Source organism: Mustela putorius, unplaced genomic scaffold (genome assembly GCF_011764305.1).
Source record: "Mustela putorius furo isolate JIRA1106 unplaced genomic scaffold, ASM1176430v1.1 tig00003869_pilon_pilon_pilon, whole genome shotgun sequence".
In the NCBI taxonomy this organism is placed as follows: Eukaryota; Metazoa; Chordata; class Mammalia; order Carnivora; family Mustelidae; genus Mustela; species Mustela putorius.
Genome location: NW_025422021.1, coordinates 28,972,457 through 28,996,307, shown reverse-complemented (window position 1 = coordinate 28,996,307; position 23,851 = coordinate 28,972,457). Strand labels below are relative to the sequence as shown.

The following is a 23,851-nucleotide window of genomic DNA, read 5'->3' as shown; positions in this document are numbered from 1 at the left end:
CACATCATCTCTACTAAACAAAATCGAACAGTTAAATCAGGAAGTAGATAATAACAGACGAATCACATTTAGACAAAGACATGGTTACTTTTTTATTTGAAGGAAAAAAAAATTATGTTTTAATAAATACTGCGGAAACATTGAGCAAACAAACATACAAAGTGACTTCAACATTTAAAAAAATGCAATGAAAGTTCTGCTTTTAACAGTTATAACTTATTTTTCTCTTTACAATATTTAAATACAGAAAGCACTTGCCAGCTATCTTGTAACACTGCCCAAAGCATAATGCGGCATCAACCAAAGCATGTTCTGTTGGTAAAACGTCTGTACTTCGTGGGAAATGACTAGAATGGTATTTTCTTGCAGAGACAAAACAAAGTGCTTGTGAGACAAAGAACTGAGTGTTGTAATTACCTTAATCTCCTCTCCTGCCACAATTTAATGGGAGCACAGCTTCAACACTTCAAAAATGAAGCTTTATCACTGGAAAGAAAGCTCGTTTTCAACAAGCGCCAACAATAAACAGGTCAGATCTGGTTTCTTCTCTGAAAGAAGCTCTAAAAGGAACTGGTCAAAAAATATCTGTAAACTCTTTTAAATGCTGATTATTTTATCTAACAACAGCAATCAAGTATTGAACACGGGCCTTGGGTGAGTCTGGGTAAGTGATGATTAGCAATCCCTCTCTGGAAATGCTGGAGTACAGCATCGGGACTGACATCACAGACTTTTCCTCTTAAGGATTCTCTAAAGCTTAGGTAAGAGGGTCCTTCTCTTAACAGCTGTTCTTTTAAAGGAAAGTGAAATAAACCAAGAGATCATTAGATGCTGTCAACTTCTGGAGCTTCATCCCAAAATTAACAGGCCTTTTGCTTTGCACTTTTGGTGACTGAATTCCAGACAGCTTTACTCACAAACTGTGCTTTCTGCTACTATTCCTTCATCAACTCTTCAGGCGAAAATAGTACCTAACATTATTTTACCCCCTTGGATCATTTTAGGACGTCAAACCAAGACACCTCTTCTTTGACTTTGCATTTTCATCAATGATGGCAAAAGAAATCACACACCCTCTTTTCTAAACAGCGCACAAAAATATCACACTGAGCAATTTACCACTTTTTCATGACAATCACAAGGATGAACAGAACCATCAGACTGAATAAAAACGGACAACTTTTTTTCCAGTTGATCTCTTTGATCTCTGTAGTGCTGGTCTGTGTATCTTGCAAGACTCCAAAAGCCTTTCTTTGGAACCACCTTGCTCAGCTATCTTCAGGAAGGCAAGATTTCAAAAAGCCTCCCCAACTTTTCCTCTGGATATCCCATGGGTCCTGATACAATTTCCATTTTAATGATGAGCTAGGAGGAAATTAGATCACATCCTCTAGAAAACTAAACGCTAAGGTCACAGTGCCAGTTCCCCAATGAGGACGGTATATTAATATATACTTTTCTGTAAAGGAGATTAAAACATTTAAAAATCAAATCAAAGTAGAGATCCATGAATAGACCGTAACGAAGAAAAACAAAAACGCAAGCACCATTCAGAGCGTGATTCTTCTCCGGGGAGGTCCTTGTGTTCCTCCTATCTACCTCTAGCCCATGTGAATCTCTCTTTTTTGGCCTATTTTTCAAGTCACACTTTCAAACCCTTCCATGTGTTCACGTCACCACCTGTTCTACATGCCGAACCTAAGGACAGGATTCCAAAAAGATGAGCCTCTTTTCCAACACCTCCTAAGCCTCCAGAATGTGACTCTGGCTGTGCACGTCACTCGGGTGTCACCTTTCTGTCTGCGGTTTGTGTTCTTTACACGAGGCGTCCTTGTCCTCCCTTCAAGAGAACGGGCTGGGGGTTCACATCACAGTGCAACTCTTCGCTTTGTCCTTTCGTAAGTCCGTAGCAACTGCAGAGAGTTCTGGTCTGCTGGGCATGTGTGAGATCCGCTTTGTGGCCCTCTGTGATTTGTTCCGCTTCACGTTTTTATTTGTCTTGTTTACACACGCCAAGGTGGCAACGTGGAAAATGTCTCTGACGCTATTTTCTGACTGTAAAGCTGAGCACTCGATGTACGTGGCTGCTCCAATCTGTTTGGCCATATTTGCCCCCTGAAAAGCAAAAGAACGCCATCATAATCGGCAATAAATCGCGGGGGAAAGTTACAGAGGGTCTTCCCGAAACCACAAAGTAACAGTGCGGCGCAAAAAATTTCTAATATGCGAACTGTCTTTCCCAAGGGTCACTGCAAAAGAAATCCTCTCGGTTTAAAAATTTTAATTATTCATACTAAATTTTAATAATAAATCATTTCATAAATATCTGCGGTCAAGACTCAGTCCCCTAAGATGTTCAATTATCATCACTCAATAGATAGTGCTTGACTTGCCAGAGGTGCGAAAGTCTGATTTCTCGAGTGTAAATGGTGCTCAAGATTCGTGAATAGGCTGTATAAAAAACAAGGGGAGGGAAGGGTATTTAGAACCCTTTTTGAATTGGATGGCCAAAAGGAGTAACCCTGTTGTGGCATCCAGAACTGTGGGAAACACAACATACGGACATTCTAAACACAGACCAGACAAGGTGTAGACAGTAATAAGCATGTGTGGACCAAAATGACTTGCTGAAGGAACTAGGTTGTTATTAATTAGACACATAAGACAAACATGACTGCAGTATTTAAAATGATGAATACGAAGGAAAATTCTAGCTGGTTAACTTTAACTCTCTTTAATTCTGGTTTTAAGTTGTAGGAGAATGAACGTCTGAGAGTGATCCGCCTCCCTTCTAGACACTTGGGGGAAACACCTACAGAAATGATTCATCTCTAGAAGACAGTTTTATAGAAAGTTCTACCTTCACTGGCCATGTCCTCCTTAACTATTTGATTGTACTGCTGAGTGTAAAGTAAGATTACCTCTCTCAAAGAGTATTACCAATCTGACCACATCATCTCTTAGACCTATTTAACTTTAAACCCAGTGAGAGTTGCAGAGACCGACAAAGGGCTGAATATGACCCACCGTTTATATACTCAGTAATCAAGTATCATGTGATTACCCTACTCAATGACAGGGCATTTCACATTTTGAAAGATGGTCCCTAAACTTGTCTTAATTTATGCATACACATCTATCCTTATATAATCCTTATATAAAGTAAACTGCTAAAAAAATATCAAGAAGTTTTTCGAGAGGGCCAGGCATCAGTGCCATCAAAACCTCAGCCAAGCCCCTGTCTGCTCCACATCACTTTGCAGTCTTCACAATCTGAGCAATGGGCTGTCACGGGGGGCTCTGATGGTCGCTGTAAAGGCAGAGGCACCAAATCACCAGCCCTTTTCTCCAGATGTCCCCATCCCAACATGGGGGATCTTACTCAAGAGCCTTTGTATCTTGTATCTCTGTATCTTACTCAAGAGCCTTTATTCAACCTGGAGTCGACCCCTGGCTGAACCTTTAGAAGAGCAGCTACTTTTATTTTCTTAGGAATGATACTGTGTCCCTCTTCGAAAGCCACATCTGCACCCTGACAACATACATACCTGATCATAGGACACTGGCGTCTGTCTGTGATTTGAGAGCTCTACTAAGGTACTGACATCTGTCCGAAGGTCAGATTTGCAGCCAACCAAGAGCATTTTGGTGTTGGGGCAAAACTCCTGGATTTCACCTTTCCACTATGGGGGCAGGAAGAGAGGAGAAAGATGAAAATTAACAAAGTACATCTATATATTAACAAAGGCATCTACATATTGGTCAACAACTCTTCCACCGGCAGACACTGGAACGGGACTCAAAAAGAACATCTGAAAGAAAGTGTCACTTCCAATGAAGAAGCAAATTCACATTTATCTTTCAGTATCTTTCAGATATTAAATTTCATGATTTTTTAAAAAGATTTATTTATTTTTCAGAGAGAGACAGAGTGCACAAGCAGGGGGAGTGACAGGCAGAGGGAGAAGCAGGCTTCCTGCTGAGCAGGGAGCCCGAAGCAAAGCTGGGTTCCAAGAACTTGCTATCATGACCTGAGCCCAAGGCAGGTGCTTAACTGACTGAGCCACCCGGGCATCCCAAGTTTTACTACTTCCTAAAACTTTTGTCCTTATTTATTTGAGAAAGAGAGAGCATGCCCGCTGTGTGCACAAGTGGAGGGGAGGGCAGAGGGAGGAGGAGATGCAGTCTCCCCGCTGAGCAGGGAGCCCGATGTCGGGCCCCATCCCAGCACCCTGGGGTCATGACCTGAGCCAAAGGCAGATGCTTAACAAAATGAGCCACCCAGGCGCCCCAAAGTTTTACTACTTTTTAAAGTGGACCCATTAGGGAACACTTATGTACATTATCTGTTCTCTCTGTGACTCATCATCCATCCCTACTGCAAGAGACGTGCTGGGGGTAGTAGCTTCATTAATTTCTTAATTATTAGGGTATCTGAAAGATAAAAGTGCCTTAGGAATAATTATATATTCTAACAAGCAACTAGATCCTCAGAACATTGAGCTGGAATTTCTCTGCATGGAAGCCTGGGAATAAGGCAGAGTCAACGCAAGCACGGGATGCATCCACAAATTCCGTCAAGAAGGACTGAACAGCCACCATGGGCTGAAATTTCTAGTGACGCATCAGGGACAGGAGACAATGTTAATAACTTCACTACGGCGCCTGGATGGCTCAGTAGTTAAGTGTCTGCCTTTGGCTCAGGTCATCATCTCGGGGTCCTGGGATTGAGCCCCGCACTGATCAGGCTCCCTGCTTAGAGGAGAGCCTGCTTCTCCCTCTCCCACTCCCCCTGCTTGTCCTCCTCTCTCATTATCTCTGTCAAATAAATAAAATCTTCAAAAAACAACAACAACAAAAAACCACACCCTCCATTCAAGAGACTAGAACAACACAGACCATGACATTTACAGAGGCCCATCTTTTGAGCTCTCAGAGAAGCATCTGCTCCTATGGTTGTTATGCCCTTAAGTTAGTTTTAAATTACATTAAGTTGTTAAATGTTTCAATTTAGTCCAACTTGGCTAGTTGTCGCGTCACCTAACCAGAATTATTAGAACCTCCAGAAATGCCTAACAAGGAATTCCAATTGTCATCTTTTAAGAGCGAACAGCTTTTTGTGGTTTCATTTCCTCAAGCTTGAGATGACCATCAGGACGGGAGTCAGGGGTTCAGAGTGTTCCCAGGAGAGCTCTGGCTCCTGGAGAAGGGGGACTGGAGGGTGGATATCAGGACCCAGGCTGGCTCTCCCAGACCACACATATAAATATGCATCATGTGTTTTACTAGGTACTGTGGTTATTAAAAAGATTAAGACATTGTTGTGGAATTCACAGAAGAGCAAGGGTGACAAAGCCATGAATGTAATACTAGAACAGAAGGACATCCTATGGGACTCTTAAAAAAAGACCTCTAGAGGGGCGCCTGGGTGGCTCAGTGGGTTAAAGTCTCTGCCTTCGGCTCAGGTCATGGTCTCAAGGTTATGGGATCGAGCCCCGCATCGGGCTCTCTGCTCAGCAGGGAGCCTGCTTCCCCCCTCTCCCTGCCTGCCTCTCTGCCTACTTGTGATCTCTCTCTGTCAAATAAATAAATAAAATCTTAAAAAAAATAAAAATAAAAGACCACTAGAGGGGACATCTCCAGGTCCAGACGTGTACTTAGGGCAGACTAAAGGCACTTTCCACGAGAGCCTAATTGATCCATCAACGACCTCCCCCTTCCTTTCCTCCGGAGTTATTTAGAAGCATCTACCATTTGCTAGATGGCAACAAGTAGATGAACTGGAAAATAAATAAATAAATAAAAAGATCTATCCTGCTTTATGTCACTCGAAACTCTCTGATATTCAAGGACTTAAAGAGCCAATTAATCAAGACAAAGCACAGCATGGGTTATCACGAGCCTTAAACTTCACACAAATGTAAAACATATTCATTAATATCTCTAAGGCCAGAGTCACTATTCATTAGGTCTCAGAAGACGAAGGCAAAATAAAACAAGAGCAAGGCTTTTCATCATAAATTATGCATAACTTGATACTACATCAAGTGAACACCCCAGTAAATAAGCAATCTCTTTCATCTACAGACAAGCCGTAGACACGTCGTTACGCTGCTCCTCGGCTGTGTAATGCCTCTGGCCTCCCTCTGCATGTCTAGCAACTGTTCACAAGCCTTGAAGACAGGAAAGGTGTATTCCTGCCTGAATCTGACAAACATTAGCATTATTTGCGTTAGAAAACACATTACTGAAAACTGAACAGAGTTAAAAAGAGCCTTTGATCTTTCAAGAAATTCATCCTTCCCGAAGCTAACTGTGTTTGTCATGTTTGGTAAACAGACAGGGGTGAGGAATGACTGCATCACCGTCCAAATCCTAATTTCCTAATGACACCCGAGACAAGCAAGTCTAACAGGGAAATGTAAAGTAACAAAAACACATAAGATAATGAAAACACTACCTTGCTCTCAACCACATTCTCTGCCTAAGCCTCAATGCAAGGGGTGGGGGGGGGGTGCGTTACAGAAGGGTCTGGTTCTGAAACCTCCCAGCTCTCAGGCCAGGACTGAGAAAACAGCTAATGGCTAATCCACGCTGATGCATGGACACACACATGCCTTCTGGGACTAGCAGGAGATTCAGTCCTAGGCTGGTGGAGGCCCCAGAAACACTCTTCCTCCCTCCGGGTCTCCCCAGGATCTGTAGGAGAGATCTGTGACCCAGCCTGCAACATGCCCCCTTCCTCCTGCTTCTAGCCTGAGCTTGCTCAGGGCCCTTTTCCGCCTACTAAACCTCACGAACCCTCAGAAACCGGCTATGTTCTCTTTCAGGTGTTTACAACCCCCGTTTTTATTACTCTATGATTGCTCTCTGATCACAATTCACTTTGTCTAATGTCTGTAAACACACCTCCCCTCCCCCTGTATGACAGTTCTATTTCTAATAAATAACATCATTATCGAAGCACAGCTTCTTTATTAAAAGGGCAGTTATTGCATTCATTTCACTAAGCTGAGGTCAATGTAACTAAGGCGCAAACTATAGGGGAAAGGAAGGACGGAAAAATATGACACGTGCTTGAGAGTAATCAAGTATCATTATTTTTAGCTGTACCTTTCTGCCCAAAGGATAAACACAGAGACTCTTTATAGGGTATCTTGTTTCTTAAAATGAAAGAAACTCTTACGCAGGTTCATCATCAAAACTTGTGACATGCAGGGGCACCTGGGTGGCTCAGTGGGTTAAGCCTCTGCCCTCGGCTCAGGTCATGATCCCAGGGTCCTGGGATCGAGTCCTCCATCGGGATCTCTGCTCAGCGGGGAGCCTGCTTCCTCCTCTCTCTCTCTCTGCCTGCCTCTCTGCCTACTTGTGATCTCTGTCTCTCAAATAAATAAATAAAATATTTAAAAACAAAAAAAAACTTGTGACAAGTATGTGTGGAAACACCAGTATGGTATGGGTTTTTTTTTTTTTTTTTTCCAATCTTCTAATTACGAAATACGTAGGCGCAGTATTAAGCAGAGTGTTGGACCCCCCCAGCCAACCTCCCGTGTCTGTTTTACACATGGGCCAGACTGAACTGGGCCCTCGTCCCCAGCACTTGCCTTTTTTAGGACGCTGTCCAGAGTCTCTGGCCTACTGATGTCAAAACAAATGAGCACAGCGTCTGAATCCGGGTAAGAGAGGGGCCGGACGTTGTCATAGTAAGGAGAACCTGAGAAGGAACAGAGATACACACATTTTCAGATCAAAATTCCATGTATCCCTCATACATGAACTCCACCCTTCTGAGCTAGATCCCTTGACTGTCACATGGCCCCATTCCCACCTCTTCTCATCTTAGAAAAGAATGCAAACCAGCGAAAGCCCAGGGGTAATATATTCCACTTCTACCAGAAGACAATGAAGCCTCATGGGCATCTGTCTCAAATTCAAGGGGAGCAGCCAGGACCTTAGGTTGCAATCTGCACAGTCCCCCATCCCTAACGGCACATGGGTGATGTGCAGGGTGGAAGCATCAGTAGTCAGGGGACCTGGGGCACAAATCTATCTCCGCCCCTGAAGGCCGGGAGGGGCAAGGGAGATTCAGGGTTCTTGTGTCTCTTGATTCTCTATTCTAAAATGAAGATGACAACAGTACCGACCCAGGATTAAATGAACCCGGGCAGGGACTGGCACTTAGTGGGGGATGGGTATACGGTTATGGTTGTGTTGTTGATATTACAAGCTGAGTGGTAGCAAGCGCCATAAATGGCGCTACTTCTTGGGAAGGAGACCAGAACTCAGGATCTCTCTGACAACAGGATGGCGCTGAGTGGGGGAGGGAAGAAAGGGCCAGCTCTGCAAGGAGAAGTGCAGCAAACACAAAGCCACCCTATCGCAAAATTACAAGTTTAGAGAAGCCACTGATCTGTGAGCTTGCTCACTTAAGCTTACCCCCAAACCCTATATGGGCTCTCTTCCTGTTACAACCAAAGAATGTAATAAATGTCATATTGGATGATGTCCCTTTTTCACACAGTTCCATCTTGGAGAGGGAAGGATCTCAGCCCACGCTAAATCCAGGGTACCCGAAAGGTTCAAGTTACCACCCAATTAATACAACCCCAGAACCATCTCCTCATTTAGAAAAATCTCTTCTATTCCTTTAAGAATCCCAAAGAATGGGCCATTACATGAAGTCAATTATTATAAAATGGTGGGACTACAAAATTAAACACAGCTTGCCAATGTTACTTGTTCTTGAAGGAAGTCATCAACCATATTCTGTATACTGAATGTGTGTTCTGACATTTCACAAGCCATCATGTGAAGATTGTTTCACATGCATACACATTTGAGTCCAGAAGAGAGAAAGAAAATCTAAGCTACTGAAGTTGTTTTGAAACCCAATTTCATTTTGACAACACCTTCCATTTCCAGCAGAAAAACATGCCATGTTGTCGTCTGAGAAATCAAACCTCCACAGTCAAAGTCAGGAGAAGAGCGACTGAAGAGGCTTTTAAAACAATCCTTTACAATTCTATCAAATCAACATTTTTCAGGAGGCTGCTCTGGAGATCTCCAAGTTATTAGAGTCAAGGTGCACTGTCCCTCTCCACACTCTATCTTGGGTCCCTAGCTCACTACCTGACCCCACGGGCACTGTGGCCTTTTCACTGGCTGCTTTTCAGGAAGGTCATGACAACCACAAGCCGGCTGTGTCTACAAGGAAGACGCAAATGTTCTAGGAACCAGGAAGAAATCTAAGCCAGAATTTTTCACAAGCTACAGTAGCTCCCTACACACATCTGGAATCAGGGCTCTGGTGTAACAGAGACTGACAACTGAAGGACATTTTCCAAAAGCTTAAAGGGTTTAGAGTTTAAAAAAAAAAAGAAAAGAAAAAGAAAATCAAGTCATTTTAAATATTAAGACATGCATACTGGAAAGAAGCTGTCTCTGACAAGTTGTGACTGCTTTTTCAGCCACTTGAAGAATTCTGAGGTCAAGAGAGTAATTCACAAACAGCTCACTAATTTAAACATTTTTGATAGGTCTCAGAATGAGGTGGCTTATCACTGTTTCCGAGTATTATGGTTATTTCTGTATTTGTTCTGTGAAGTTCCATTACAGCCTCTCTGGCTTCTCGGTCCGAAGTCCAACTTTGTAACAGTTTCTTCCCTAAACATTCAGAAAGTCTCTTGCCAAACGCAAGAGTCAGAAGATTCCACATGGCAGAGTGGAAATCCAAAATACTAGAAACGTACGCAGCGACTTCCTCTTCTTTTCCAAGTTGGCCAGATGGAACAGGACCCCAAATCCATAAAGTACAGCTCTTCAATACCAGTGGTCAGGAGGCCAACAAGGCCTCGGAGATCTTTCTAGGTAATCACTCACATTACAAAATGCAACTAACCCATGGCGGCTACTTTCCAGCCTGAATCAGACCTCAACAAGGCAGCTCCAGGTGCTTTCCAGACAGGAAGACATAGAGGACTGGGTAAGAGTACTCCCCCTGATCTTGAATCAAAGAGTACTCTACCTACCAATGGAGACCATATTTGCCCAATACAAAATTAGGAAAGACATCTGGGGAATTACCAAGGTACTAAAATAGGATAATTAACACTGGGACTACTTTAAAATCTAGAGGAATGGTTTCAGCACTCGAGTCACCATGGGGCTGCAGAGAATAACCCTCTCTCCCTTTTGTGGACCGGGCTTCCCTCCCCCACCCAGCATATGGCCACAAAGAGGATCCAGCTTTGTCTTCAGGCCTCAGACAAGCCTGGAGACCCCTGCTTACTACTATCAAGTGAGCTGGCCTCTGGCTTAGTAGGTATACCCATATATCTGTAGAATGCAGACACTGGCCTGACTTGAAAACGAAAACAGAGTTTGCAACTGAAACCAAATTCCTATGGAGGTCTGTTTCTATTTTTATTTTTATTGGGCTTAGTATTCTGAATGAAAATATATTTGTATGTGAAGGTTCCTGAGAAGGAAACTACCTTGCTTGGTGAGGTACAGAGGTATAATTTTTAGGAGCTTTAACAAGATCTAATTAGGAATGACACTTTGATCCGATCTTATTACTTTTGCTAATGAACGGCAAAACTTTCAGATCAACAAATGTCCAAGGGTGGTAATAAAAGTAGTTAGTCCCCACCTTTATTAATAATAAGCCTAATTTGTCTAACCCCTAACTATAAGAATAATTTGCCATTAAAAATAAAAAGGCCATTTGTTAATTTTATTTTTTGATAGGCTTCAGGTGAAAACTTCTCAGATCAAAAAATCTGTTTCTACTGTTTTACAGTAAAGAAAAAAAGAAAAGACAATATAGAATTATAGAGAACTCTTCTACCAGGAAAAACTCGTAACAATTCATCAGCTAAGCAGGGCCTTCAGTTTAAAAAAAAAAAGGAAAAAAATCCTGTGTCACTTGACAGTGTCCACTCTGTTTACACTCTGAATTCTTCCCGTAAAGCCCGTGCTACTGCACAAAGAAGTAAGAAAAGCAAAGCTGGAGAGGGTGGGGTGTAAGCATTGGCATGCGTGGTGTAACTCACCAGCCAAGGGAAAAAGAAGAGGAATTCCAGGAATGCCCCTGGGAAGTGGCAAGCAATGTGGGAAGGAAAAGTGACACGAAAAGGAGGAGCCGAAAGCAAGCCGAGGACAAGGACTGTGTCTGCCTCGAACTCCTACATCCCTCCAGAAAAGTCTTAAAACATCCCATGAAGCCAAAGAGCAAAAAACAGTTAACTTTACCATAGATTCAGGAGATGCACATAAAAAGCTTCCAGGAAACACGCAGGACTGAACCCAACACAAGGAAGGGCGCCCCACGTTCTGTAAGTAAGGAAGTACCAAACTGGAAAGGGCAGTACCCTAGGGCCAGTACTCTACTGCCCAGGAATGTGCTAAGGCCTAGTTCAGTTAGTCCAGGTACCGAGCTTTGCTTGTCAAGTACAACTCTCCCTCAGCGCGTGCACCAGGCTCCATGCCTACGGAATTCCCAGATGCTGCATTTCGGCCCCACTCCATGGAACTCGAAACACACAGTGCTATTCCAAAGTCCTTCCTAATTCACCTCTCAGACCTCCAAAGGGAAAACGCCAGAAAACTCTGTACTGTCAAGACACAACTACAGCACATATGCAAAGTGTGTCCATCCCCCGCCCCATACAGTCAAAGAGCTTTGCTCTGGGTAGACCAGAATCAGGGTGCACTGGGGGCTCTCAGAGTTCCTCAGGCTTGGCCAACATCAGCAAAGTTCTAAAACACTTTTGAAACTTCAGGTCTAATTATCTTTGTCTTCAAGATCATTAATTCCGGGTGACAGCAGTGTTTCCAGCCCAAGAATAGTCACAAAGTGCCTCACCCAGAAACTAATTCTGAGACGCATAGCTGCTTGCTTCAGTCATCCTCACACAAAGATAGAACATGCCATATATGTCCATAATTAAATGTATATGTAAGAAGATTCATGCCCCAAAGGGAGGCTTTATGGAACCTTTTGCAAAACCAGTTCAAACACTGAGGCTTTACAGGAGTTTCAGAGCTGCAAACCCTCCTCGTTGAGTTATTTCATAAACGCCACTCCCTTTCCTTGAACCTGAAATTGAAAAACTTCCCCATCTCCTCTAAGAAATGCCTACCAAGAACAATGTAACTGGGAATACCGCATGATTTTGGCCGAGAAAATATATGAACCTTTGGTATTTTTAGTGGTCAGCAAGAGAACATCTGTACCAAACAGCAGCTAACATATGAGCCTACAGGAGCTGCCCAATTATTACCAGATTCCATTTCCTCATGCCATCTCTACTGAGAGTGAAAGCTTCCAATCAGCAATCATCTAACGAATGTGAATCAAGGGGCACCTGGACGGCTCAGTCTGTTAAGCATCTGCTTTCAGCTCAGGTCATGATCCCAGGGTCCTGGGATGGAGCCCCACATCAGGCTCCCTGCTCAGTGAGGAGCCTGCTTCTCCCTCTCCCACTTCCCCCTGTTTGTGTTCCTTCTCTCTATCTGTCAAATAAATAAATAAAATCCTAAAAAAAAAAGAATGAATGTGAATCAAGCCTGGGCAGAACTTTTTTGTCTGACTTAGCAGAAGATTCTGCAGAATGATTTCCCCAAGTAGCCTGCACTTTAAGCACCACGCTCATAAATATGCAAACCGACATTCCCAGGGAGGCTGTTTCCTTTATTTCTTTAGAAGTTCAGATTAGTAAGAATTATGAACAGATTTTTATGAACATTTGAGGGTACTTCTGTGTACCCTGTATTTTATGGTAATAAAAATACAATCAATATTTTCAATTTCTGGGGGCAATGCAGGTCCACAGTTGGAAAGTCAAAGAGGCAGAAATGATTGCTGTTTTTGAGCGCTGAATAAAGCTTTAGCTTTAAATTCCTAATCTTATTGAGATACCTGAAAAAATAGAAGACTCCAAATATTTTACTTCAAGTAGAAGAACCATGGTAGGTCACAGAACTTCAGAGTCTAAGTGTAGACAGGTATTTTCAAACTTACATTATCATTCCATAATAGAGGGAAGATTCTCTGATGGAATTACTGAAGCACCCAACTCCTTGAAGGAGAGTCCCATGCATGAATTCGCCTTGCCACATGCTGTGTTTTCAAAACCAACGTGCACAACACCTGATGAAACTTGAGGCAGCTTACATTCCATGCCGATGAAATTTGTTTGTCAAGGGGGTCTCTGAGTGAAGTTGCTAATATGTCGTAACTGAGACGGACGATGTTTCAAGGGTCTCAGAAAATGGCAAAGGCACAACTAATTCATTTGGCACAGCCCACCAGGCACCGTGAGCTAATCGGAGAAAACTACTGGTCTTTGGTGTCATATCTCCATGCAAGAATTGGATTAATGAAGAAACATCTGGTTATTTCAAGCTGGACACCTCATGGAAATGTACAATTTAGCAAGAAACCAGACTGGGAGGGGAGAAAACATGACTAAAGGAGATTTTTTAAAAGGTCTAGAAACAGATGAAGAATTAGAAAGGGAATCTATACTTTTTTTTTTTTTAAATACATGGTGGACAAATCTCCAAGTATAGTTTTATATATTGCTTACTGAAAATCACCACACAAATTCAGAGCTGTTTTCGCTTTAATCTGCATCTCCTACAGAGTTTCAAGGTGAACAATGAATTGAGCCTGGTTCTGAAACTCAAAGCTGCTAGGGATCATTATCACCTTAAAATCCAACTGGTTTCCCACAATGTGCCCTTGCCCTTGAGAGTCACAGTCTTCCTGCTTCTCCGGCTCCTTTGGAAATTCTTGCCCTCTTCCTTTCTCTAATGAGATTAAGCGAGAATTCTTCAACTTTCAGAATCTTGTTTTCACTGATAGCCATTAAATGTAGGCATGTTTTCAAGTGGGAGAGATGTTAAAGACTTCTTAAGAACTGAGTCAACTTCTAGAGATAAGGAAGGAATTGTGGTGGGTTTCAAGGAGAATGAGTCACCAGTCAGGGGCCTGGGCGGACCCAGTGGCCTTCAACTATTCTTTGGATCTTCTTTCTGTGAGATCAATCTGGCTTTAGACTCTCTGGACTCACCCTCCTATAAAAACAAGGACTAAGGTTCCAAGGACGGGGGTGGGGGAGGTGGGGGGAGTGGGGGGGGGCAGTAAGTACCTCGAGGGCCAGGAACTGCTTTGCCCCATCCCCACCCCTGCTCCCACAGCATCTAGCAGAATTCCTGCACAAAGAGTACCTTAAAAGCACTGGTTTTGTAATCATTTCTATAGGTCTTGCCTCAACAGGTCAATTCACATATTAAATTTTAAAAAAAAAAGGGGGGGGGGAACCAGTGAACTCTTTTGAAGCTGCTTTTCTGGATTAACTATATATTAATCCTCAACACTGCTGAAATACTTCTATCCCTGTTAAGAAATCTTTCAATTCAGTGCTTGTCACGAAGACCATTCTTCCAATGTGGTGGGTAAGGTACAAATGTAATAGGCACTGACTCGTTTCTATGGGAGTGTGTCCTCAAAGTCAGGCCAAGGATAATTGAGATTTTTCTTTTTCCCTTTTCCTTCAAGTGTAAATTTTAAAGAATACTACATTCTCTGTTAATTATGCTAAAAACTGACACAGGAAGTGCTAACTTTAGCACCCATGGACTAAAAGGCAGCTTGTATCATGACAAGATGCAAAAGAGTGTTCATGAGGCAAGAGCATAGTTATTGTGGGGGGATTTTAGCAGCTGAATTGAGTATTTGATAACTAATAATATACCTTAAATAAATGTGCATTAACTTGCACAGGTTAAAAGCTGGCATGAATGATTATTACTCCTTAAATCACGTTTGCTGAAATTACACTGCAATCAAATCACTTAGGAAAAGATATGGTCATCCTTAAGTGACTAAGTTCCTATTATTAGTAGGCATTTGGCTTCATGCTACAAATTGCTTATGCCTGGCAAATGTGGCACATTCTGAAACACAAGATATTAGAACTACTTTGGTCTCACTTATCACTTCAAAATGTTGAAACCATTACCCATTGTTCTGTAGGAACTCACTGAATGTATCTGAAAGTCAATACCAGCATTTCTGCAACCAGTAATAGAAATGGTCACCTCGTCGATTGAAACGGTAGTCTATTTCTCATTAAAGCCCAGACTATGACAAATCTGCATCCAAAGACTACCTTTAAGTATCCCCATTTTAGAGGACTTATGGTGACATTATATAAAAGGTTTTGTTTACTTTGGGGGACAGCTGGACTAACTTCAAGAAGCTATAAGAAATCAAGTGGCAAACTGCCATTTGTGGTTGCTTTAATTGGTGGGAAGGAGGACCTGTTTCCTACCTGAGCAGGATCTAAAAGAGGCATCAGCACTAAGGACTACCCACTAGGGAAAATACAATGCAACCAGATGGGACAGAGCCCTTGGGTACAAGAACCAGACAAAATGAGCTCAACATAAGTTGATTATCAGCTACACTAGGCAGGAAGAGCTTCTTTCTCCCCACTCTGCCCCACCAGGGCTGTATGACTCTTAGGGGCGCGACTATAAATTAATACTGCTCTCTAAGGCCTAGCAGAGGGCCTTGTTCATAGTAGGTGTGGAAAGATGGGAGGTGCGTGTAAAGTGTTAAGATCTGTGCCTCAAAAAGTGGGGAGTGAATTCTCTTCTCTTGGTGCAAAGAGGCCCCACATGTCCTAATTCCACTTGATGTTCTTTCCTAAACCCAAAGTAGCAATTCTGCCTATGCATAATTGCATGACTGCTGGGAGGAAAAGGAGACCCCTGATGAGAAGCTGTCCAAGTACAGAAGCCACAAAAAGACAACTACTTGCATCTCTTAAATGTTTGCCCCTCTGCTAGGAGGCTAGGCAGGATGTGAATACCATGTAAAGGACAAGATTTATGCTCTCTTCCTACCTAAGAGAAGTGAGGCATACCTCATTTTTCTAATTAATCGTTAACTTTCACAGAGTTCTAGAAGGGAAGGAAAATCTGACATCTAGGACTTTAAAGAACAAATTTGGGTGGAATGTTCTCTCTAGAGAGACTGATAGCACCTGGAAAAAATAAATCTATCAAGAGGCCATCAGGCATATGCAATTATTTTCACAACCTGAACTAAACAAGTGTCTTAGTGGGCAAAGAAAATGTCAAATATTTGTCAAAATATAATGCTGTTCAGAAATTTGTTATGAAAACCTTAAGAAGTAGAAAAATGTTCGGTAATTAATATGATTATCATATCTGCATCATAGCTGATACAATGGTTCTTGCTAGACGTTTTTCACTCATAGATGATAAACCATTTTTGGTGGAAACAATCCAGTCTCAGAATTTAACAAGTGCTTGGTGACAGTGCTTAACTAACATTTCACCTCACAAACAGCGTAATAGGATTCTAAATAATCCCCTTATGCCTTTTTCCCACCCATTTGTATAGATCTAAATTCTGACTAAGATTTCATTACTGGATAATTCTGCAGTGTGATGTTTTCTTAATCATGGTTTTTTGAAACCTTTATATCTTAGTTAAACATGCATAGGTTTTGTTTCATTAAATAAAAATACCAGTGATTATTTCAACTACAGACTTCATTTCAGGTGATTATCCTTAATCTGATGAAAGGCAGTGTTTATAAAGTTGCCATTCTTTGTGCACAGGTAATTCAGTGGTAATAAATGTCAGAGAATCTTATCTCCTTGGAAACTATGCATATGATTATTCATTTTTTCATTTAACAGATTTTACCCCATGACTACTGTGTGAAAAGCATGATGTTAGGTGTGCAGGGACTACACACTCTCAGGCCTGGATTAAATATTTGAGAATATCTAAGTGCTTTTACTTGCACACATGTAGCATAGCCTCCAACTGTAAAGTGACCACATTCTGTTTGTTTTCTAGCCTTTGAAAAAACAATGTGCCTTTTCTCTTCTAAAAATGTCAATTTAGCCCTTTGGTTGCCTGATCTAAATTCTCCACTGGTGGTCCTGTGATTCATGAAGCAGGACACAGAAGGCAAGACCAACATTCCTATAAAGCCAGGCATGCCCCCTCCCTACCCAAGTGAGTTTCCTTCCTAAATCCACCAGGAAGGGGTGGCCCGGTTCAGAACCTGGCTTGCTGTGTAGGTGGTGAAAAACCCCAGGATGGATGCCAGATGCACTGGGACTCAGAGCTGAAGCCCATGGAGGTCCTGGTCAACAAAAGAACTTGCCTGTCTGGTATACTAAGGCCAAGAAGCATAGAGCTAAGAGAGATCCTGCACACTGTCTAGCTCTTTATCTTTTTCTCAAGATGAGGAAATGAGACTCAGGAAGGTAGGGATTTGCACAGAGAAATTCCTGGTTACCAGTAGCTAAGATCTAAACACGGGTTTTTATCAACACTGCATCAGAATTACAGACCCCATGCCTAAGTAATTCTTATTATACATTAGGTCCAAACAGGCTGGGGGAGGGTTAAGTACTGACGCTAATTATTAGTATTGTATCAGCTGTCCTGCACGCCAGGCATAACAAATATCACGGTATGTCTGGGAATCAGAGCGCATTAAGTACTAGGCTACAATTCTGGTAATAGGAACTACTGAAAATAAAAATTAATTAATTAATTAATTAATTAATTAATACACTTCCATTCTGTCTATCCACACGGTGCCTGTAGTCGCGAGACGGTGCGTGCACAGCTCAGTACAAAACCCTGTGAGGTTCTGGTTCTGTTACCCTTGTCCAAGCTTGAGGAAGAGCCTGACTCAGGTGGAAACAAATTCAGCGCCTCCCACCGCAACACTACGCGCATCTGGCACCGGCCATGGAGAGGCGCTCGTGCCGAGACTTCTCCTTTGCCTTTGTGCAGGGACTGCCTCTGGCGACCCTGTCAGTCTGGTGCCTTCCATTTGCTCTCTAATCCCGTTGTGTCCCCTCCCCGCCCCGGGGGCTCCAGAAGTTAAAACCCAGGGCTGTGGGAAGCTCGCAGAGTCCAGAAGCACTTCCACGAGGCCACTCCCAGCTGGGCGCAGGTCCACCTCGGGGGCCTCCCTGCTTGACAGCAACGGCTGCATGTTGGCACTTGCGCGCTCCTCCTCGCTAGTTTCACCCGGGATTTGGCTCGGTCCACCTGCAGCAGCCCGACTCCCTGCTAAGCTCCCAGACCCAAGCGCTGGGGCCTTAACCGGCCTCCCCCGGTGGCCCCTCCTCCAGAGGCGACACCCTTGTGTGAAACGGGATTCCTCCTCTCCCCCTCCGATCCTCCGAGCACTGCGGTGCGGGGGGCGGGTACCAGCCCGAGATTCCAGGTGGCGCCTCCCGCCCCCACCAACCCAGGCCCAGGCCAGATCCCTAATAGCCGCGTGCTGAGGACCTCCCCAGGGGTACCCGTCCTTCCTACCACCGCCCACTACGTAGGTGGGTGGGCGCACAGAAAGCGATAACCCGGCCTTGAACCCCGGACCCTTGAAAATAATTCACCACGATGCCAGTAATTCAACTGGACAGAAAGGTCAAAGGCGAAGAGCACTGCCCGCGGCCTTGCAGGCGGGCAGAGGGTGATGAAATAGGAAAGAACTGCGAGGGCCGGGGTGGGGGTGCGCGCTGCGGCGTGATCACTGGGGCTGGCGAGGGGTGTAGGATCTGGGGATCCGCACCGAGACTGCGCGGGCGGCGGGAGACGAGGGCCGGCGACCGCTCCGCCGGGTGCTGCCCGCGCCACCAGCGCATTCCTGGCTGTAGGCGTCAGGAGCGCCGCGGCTGCCTGCGCTCACGTTGCTCCCCCCACCCCAAAGCTGAATACACACGTAACTGCGTCGCTTCGGGGATTCTCCCCCACCTCCCACCACTCCCGCCGCGCTCCCCGCGCCTCCGACAGTCGTCAGGTTAGCTCCTGCAGGGGCGCCTGCCGCGAGCCCGGTAGTCCTGAGGCCCGCACGCATTCTCCCCCCACCCCCATCGGGCCACCTTGGCCGCCCATATAGCGCCTGGGGAACGACCTCCCCTCCCCCCCGAGCCAGCCGCTCCCCGGCCACCTGGCTACCAGCGCTTCCACCGCGGGGTCACCCGGCGGGCACACAGCGCCCTTCTCTCCCCACTCCCATTCCCCCCTAGCCCTCGTCGTCCCCCACCCCGCCCAGAAGGGACAAAACGTTCACCCAGCAGGGACCGCGGGAATCCCTGGGAAGAGGCAGAGTTAACCCAGGGGCGCAGAGTGCGCGGCTGGCGCGCGGTCGGGCGCTTGGGAGCGTGCCGCGCGGGGTCCCGAGACCCGCCACGCACCCAGTGCCGCTGGAAACCCGCCCCAAGCGCCACGCGGTCCGAGGACTCTCTTACCCGAAGTGTCCCACAGGCTCAACTCTATTCTTTGTGTGTCGATTTCAAAACTGGCCGTGTAATTCTCAAACACTGTAGGGACATAATTCTGGACAAACAAAATGGGCAGAGACAGGAAAGAGGGCAAAGAGGTTATCCACAGAGCACGACACCGGCACAACACCCTCTGAAAATCGCTTCCTCACTCCCCGATTAAAAAATAATAATAATAATAAAAAAATCCCACCCGCCAGACACGCGGCCCCTTTCTGAAACCCCAGCCTCGTCACCCGCACCGCCCTGCTCCCCAAGACGTGAGGATCCAAACCTCCCCGCCCGGGTTCCGCTTCCGCACCCAGGACCGAACAAGTTTCAGAGGCTAACAGCGGAATGTGCAGACGCGTCCCCGAAACGTTCCGGCTCACTTTCCCTTTCCCGGCAGTCTCACCAGGGGGAAAGTAGTAAGAAAGACTGCTTAGGAACAGAAAATGGGGTGAAGGGGGGGGCAATGCGAGGGGAAGCCCAACCCCAGACCGGGGGGGGGGATCCCCACCGGCGGACCCCTCCCGCGTCCGAGCCCCGGCCGGCCGGCCGCACGCACCTCGGGGAAGCAGTCCTTGGCGAAGACGTGCAGCAGCGCGGTTTTCCCACACTGACTGTCTCCCACTACTACTATCTTGCATTTCACGTTCTGATTAGGATCCATGATAGATTTACTAGATAATTTCTGGCTGGCTCTTCTCTCCTTCATTGATCTTGCCTTATTTTCTCTTGGAACAGGAATTTTCTCTTCAGAGGAAAAATAGATACTTCTCTGTCTATAAAAAGCAGATATAAAAAAATACAACCCGAAGCTGGTGGGAACTCTGGAAGCGCCGCGCAGACGGGGGGCTGGAGGAGCAGGCTCGTTACTCCCCTCCAACAAGTTTTACGCCTGACTCCACACCGCGCTTCCCAAGTCCAATTCCGATCCGACTGCTTTGTTTCACGCTCTCCGCAAGGCTTTATACGCCCGGCCTTCCAATCCTCTTTCTCAATGAGAGAAGGAAACCGATCCGCCTCCTCCCCTTTTATGGAGCCTGGGAGCAAGCGCCCTCTCGTTACTCCCTGAAAATGTAAACAGTGCGCCCTCTAGGGGGACCGTGCGGTATCTATTTCCAGACTAAGCCTCTGGGACAACTTGAAGACCCCAACCATGCTTTTGCTGATGGATGGGACTGTGCGAGTCCAGCAGGAGGTGGGGAAACGGAATGTCTGTGCATGGGGATTTTTATTAGGATTCCTTTAAAAACGTTTCAATAGGGGCTGATGTACATAAGCCTCATGAACATTTGTAAAAGCAAAAGCATTTCTCATCCAAGTTAAAACCATCATTTAAAAAACAGCAAGCTCTCTTGGGTTAGGAAGGGTTAAGTGGTTGTATTTTTTTTTTTTTTTTTTAAGAAAGAAATGGTTTGTATCACGTATATAGGGCATGGAACAATAGCTAAGCCAGGCTATTTCAGATGCGGGAACTGGCTTGTCTAGGTCACCGCAACACACTGGCTTCTGAAACCTGTCAGTTTCAGTCACTCAGGAGGAGGCAGAAAGGTTTTGAAGAGTGGGTAGAAGAGGTGGGAACAGAGAAAAAAGAGAAGCAGGAGATGCTTATAACTCAGTGCAAAAGCCATTGTAAAATCAGCTCTATTGCAGTAGGAGCCCAAACAGGCAAGGCAGCCATTGCCCCGGCTGCAATGAGGAGAACAGGTACAGGATATCTGATTCTGCCCTGATTTCCTCTATCTGTAGCCTCCCCTTCCCTAGAATCAAAGATGTATCCAGAAAACACAAAGGTACTTAGTTGGAAAGTGCGGGTACAACTCTGCTCCCTCCACCCCTCATTTTTCTCACCCATCCCCCTACCCACCCACCCCCAAAATCTGAAAGAGGAGCAAGAATGACTATGCACGTGTTCTCTTTTCTCTATCAGAAGTCCTTCTTTTCTCATCTTTGTCTCCTGTGCTTCAAATGGAAAGGTTTCAGCTATTAAACTGTAGTTAGGACATTGGTCAAAAATATTATAGGTACCTCTGTGGAGACTTCTAGGCTCATAAATGAGAAGGTGAGGTAAAAACTCAGAACGTGCAGGGCACCTGAGTGATTCAGTCAATTAAGCATCTGTCTATGGCTCAGGTCATGATCCCAGCATCCTGGGATGGAACCTAGTACTGGGCTCCCTGTTCAGCCAGGAGTCTGCTTCTCACTCTCTCCCTCTGCCCCTCCCATCCCCGCTTGCGTTCTTTCTCACTCTCTCTCAAATAAATAAACAAAAATAAAAAAGAAAGAAAGAAAGAAAGCCCAGAATGTTCAGTATGGGAAATGAAAAGACACTGAAAGGGGGTTAAAGGCAGAGATGTTAAGTATTGGATGGTAAGACCATGAAGCCTCATGCATCCAAGGATGGTCTTGTCTCCCATTCAGAGCAGAGAAAAACTGGAGGCACCCCCACCCCCACGGCAAAGCAAGACCCTGCCTCAGACCCAGTGTGTGGGTGGGTGTTTACACACATGTAGGGCTGACCCCCAGATAAAGGGATAGCTGGCCCTAATCAAGTTCCCAAAGCAGAGTTGGCCAAAGTTTTCTCAGCAGAACTTCAGTCCTCCTCAGAAAAAACTGTCCTGTGTCCCCATGAATGATGGAGACACTGTGTCCTTTTCACCCCTTCAAGATGCACCGGTTATAGACACAAAAAAAGTTCTAAGGAAAAGTAGCCTACATAGCATAGTTTGACCCGGCATGCCCTATTTAAGCACAGGAAGCTTTTATCCAATTATTTGTTCTTTCATTCGAAGAGCAGTGGGAACAATGGCTGGGGTCAAGATCAACAAGAAGTGGATCTGTGTGACCCTGGACGAGTTCTTCACCCTCTCTGAGCCTCAGCTTGATCATCTGTAAAATGGGAATCATAATAGTGATGATGAGGGGGTGCAAGTGAACTTTGCAGAATAGTTTGTGGTACAATAAAAAATCTCTGCTCTATTTTTTATTTTGCATGTAACTCTTATTTACACTTCTTAGAATTATTGAACATATCTTGGGAAATACTGGCCTCATTAATGGACTCACTAATTGGAACTGGGAGACTAGATCTACCTTTCGCTTCTCTCAGATTTTTAACTTATAAGTTGCCCTTTTCTAGAGATAGGATGTGACCTTACACATTACTGAATTGACATTGTCTATGTGGATAAGCCACTCTAACTAGCCTTAATTATGAATTATTAGTATTTGACGGACGGTGAATAGGTAGGTAATTTGTCATATAAACTGGGCACTTTTGAGAGCAAAAAAGGTACTACTAATGATTATGTCAGGACAGCAGTCGTAAACAGGGTCTGTCCCAGGCAAAGTGAGAGGTATAATCACTTTACCAGTGAATAATCTGAAATCATAGTAGATGACTATTTTTGGAAATCAGGTGACCTGAATCTCCAGGAATCTGCCAGTTGCTGAGTGAAATTTAATGGCTGTGTAATAGAGTAGAAAACCAACCCCCTGAATACCAGTCTCTGAGTCTCATTAGAGCAAGAATCCTTTCCTTTCCTTCTCTGGATCTCTAGTGCTCAGTGTCTCATAGATCGTCAATATTTTAAAAAATTCACTTAGTATTTAGTTCAACAGAAATTTATTAAGCACCTGCTACATGTCAGGCCCATTTCTAGGAATGGTAGATGTCACAGTAAACAAGCCAGCTCCGTTTGCTGCTCTCACAGAGTGCATATTTCAAAACAGAGAGAGACAATAAGGAGGTAGGTACATAAATAAGAATGAATGTGCTAAGCACTATGGAGAAAAAAAAGGGTGGCACGATAACCCGTAGTAGGTAGGGATTAGACTCAGTGGCTTGGCAATGCCTCTCTGAGGAGGCTGAGTCTTCAATGATGAGCAAATGAGAGCGATGAGAGCAAATCAGCCACGAGAAGCTCTCCTGAAAGGAAAGGAACAGAGAGTGGAAAGGTCCCATGCAGGGGAAGAGTTGGGCAGGTCTGAGGAACAGAAGGAGAGCCAGAGGGATTGGGTCCTCCCAACGGGGAGAGAAAATGGGTAGCAGAGCAGAAGGGAACAGGTAGGAACTAAATAACTGGGCCTTGGCTATGTGATCATAGAATTTGGATTTTATTATTACTATTTTTTAAAGATTTTATTTATTTATTTGACAGAGAGAGAGATCATAAGTAGGCAGAGGCAGGCAGAGAGAGAGGAAAGGGGGAAGCAGGCTCCTTACTGAGCAGAGAGCCTGATGTGGGGCTCGATCCCAGGACCCTGAGACCATGACCTGAGCTGAAGGCAGAGGCTTAACCCACTGAGCCACCTAGGTGCCCCTTATTATTATTTTTTAAAACTTTATTTATTTTAGAGAAAGAAAGTGAGAGAGTGAGCATGAGTGGGGAGAGAGGAAGAGAGGGAGGGAGAGAATCTCAAGCAGACTCCACGCTGAGCTCAGAGCCCATTGTGGGACTTGATTTCATGACCCCAAGATCATGACCTGAGCTGAACTTGGACGCTT

At 44.7% G+C, this 23,851-nt stretch overlaps 1 protein-coding gene across 1 annotated transcript; it reads right to left on the bottom strand.

The window, feature by feature from the left end:
- Nucleotides 1–79: 79 nt before the first annotated feature.
- On the bottom strand, nt 80–20,329 carry RND3 (Rho family GTPase 3). Its single transcript, XM_004743824.3, has 5 exons — nt 19,907–20,329; nt 19,327–19,414; nt 7,605–7,714; nt 3,549–3,683; nt 80–2,115 (listed from the first exon to the last, which is right to left on the bottom strand). Exons 1-5 carry the CDS (start codon nt 20,054–20,056, stop codon nt 1,864–1,866), a joined length of 735 nt encoding a protein of 244 aa, XP_004743881.1. The 5' UTR covers nt 20,057–20,329; the 3' UTR covers nt 80–1,863.
- Nucleotides 20,330–23,851: the final 3,522 nt, after the last annotated feature.

Bases quoted from the DNA above. Each gene is read 5' to 3' on its own strand.
- RND3 (XM_004743824.3), bottom strand. From the start codon at position 20,056: ATGAAGGAGAGAAGAGCCAGCCAGAAATTATCTAGTAAATCTATCATG. The intron at 3,684-7,604 runs GCAAGTGCTGGG...CTGCCCCCATAG, and splicing joins TGGACAGCGTCCTAAAAAAG to TGGAAAGGTGAAATCCAGGA. The intron at 2,116-3,548 runs GTATGTATGTTG...TTTGCTTTTCAG, and splicing joins CGCCAGTGTCCTATGATCAG to GGGGCAAATATGGCCAAACA.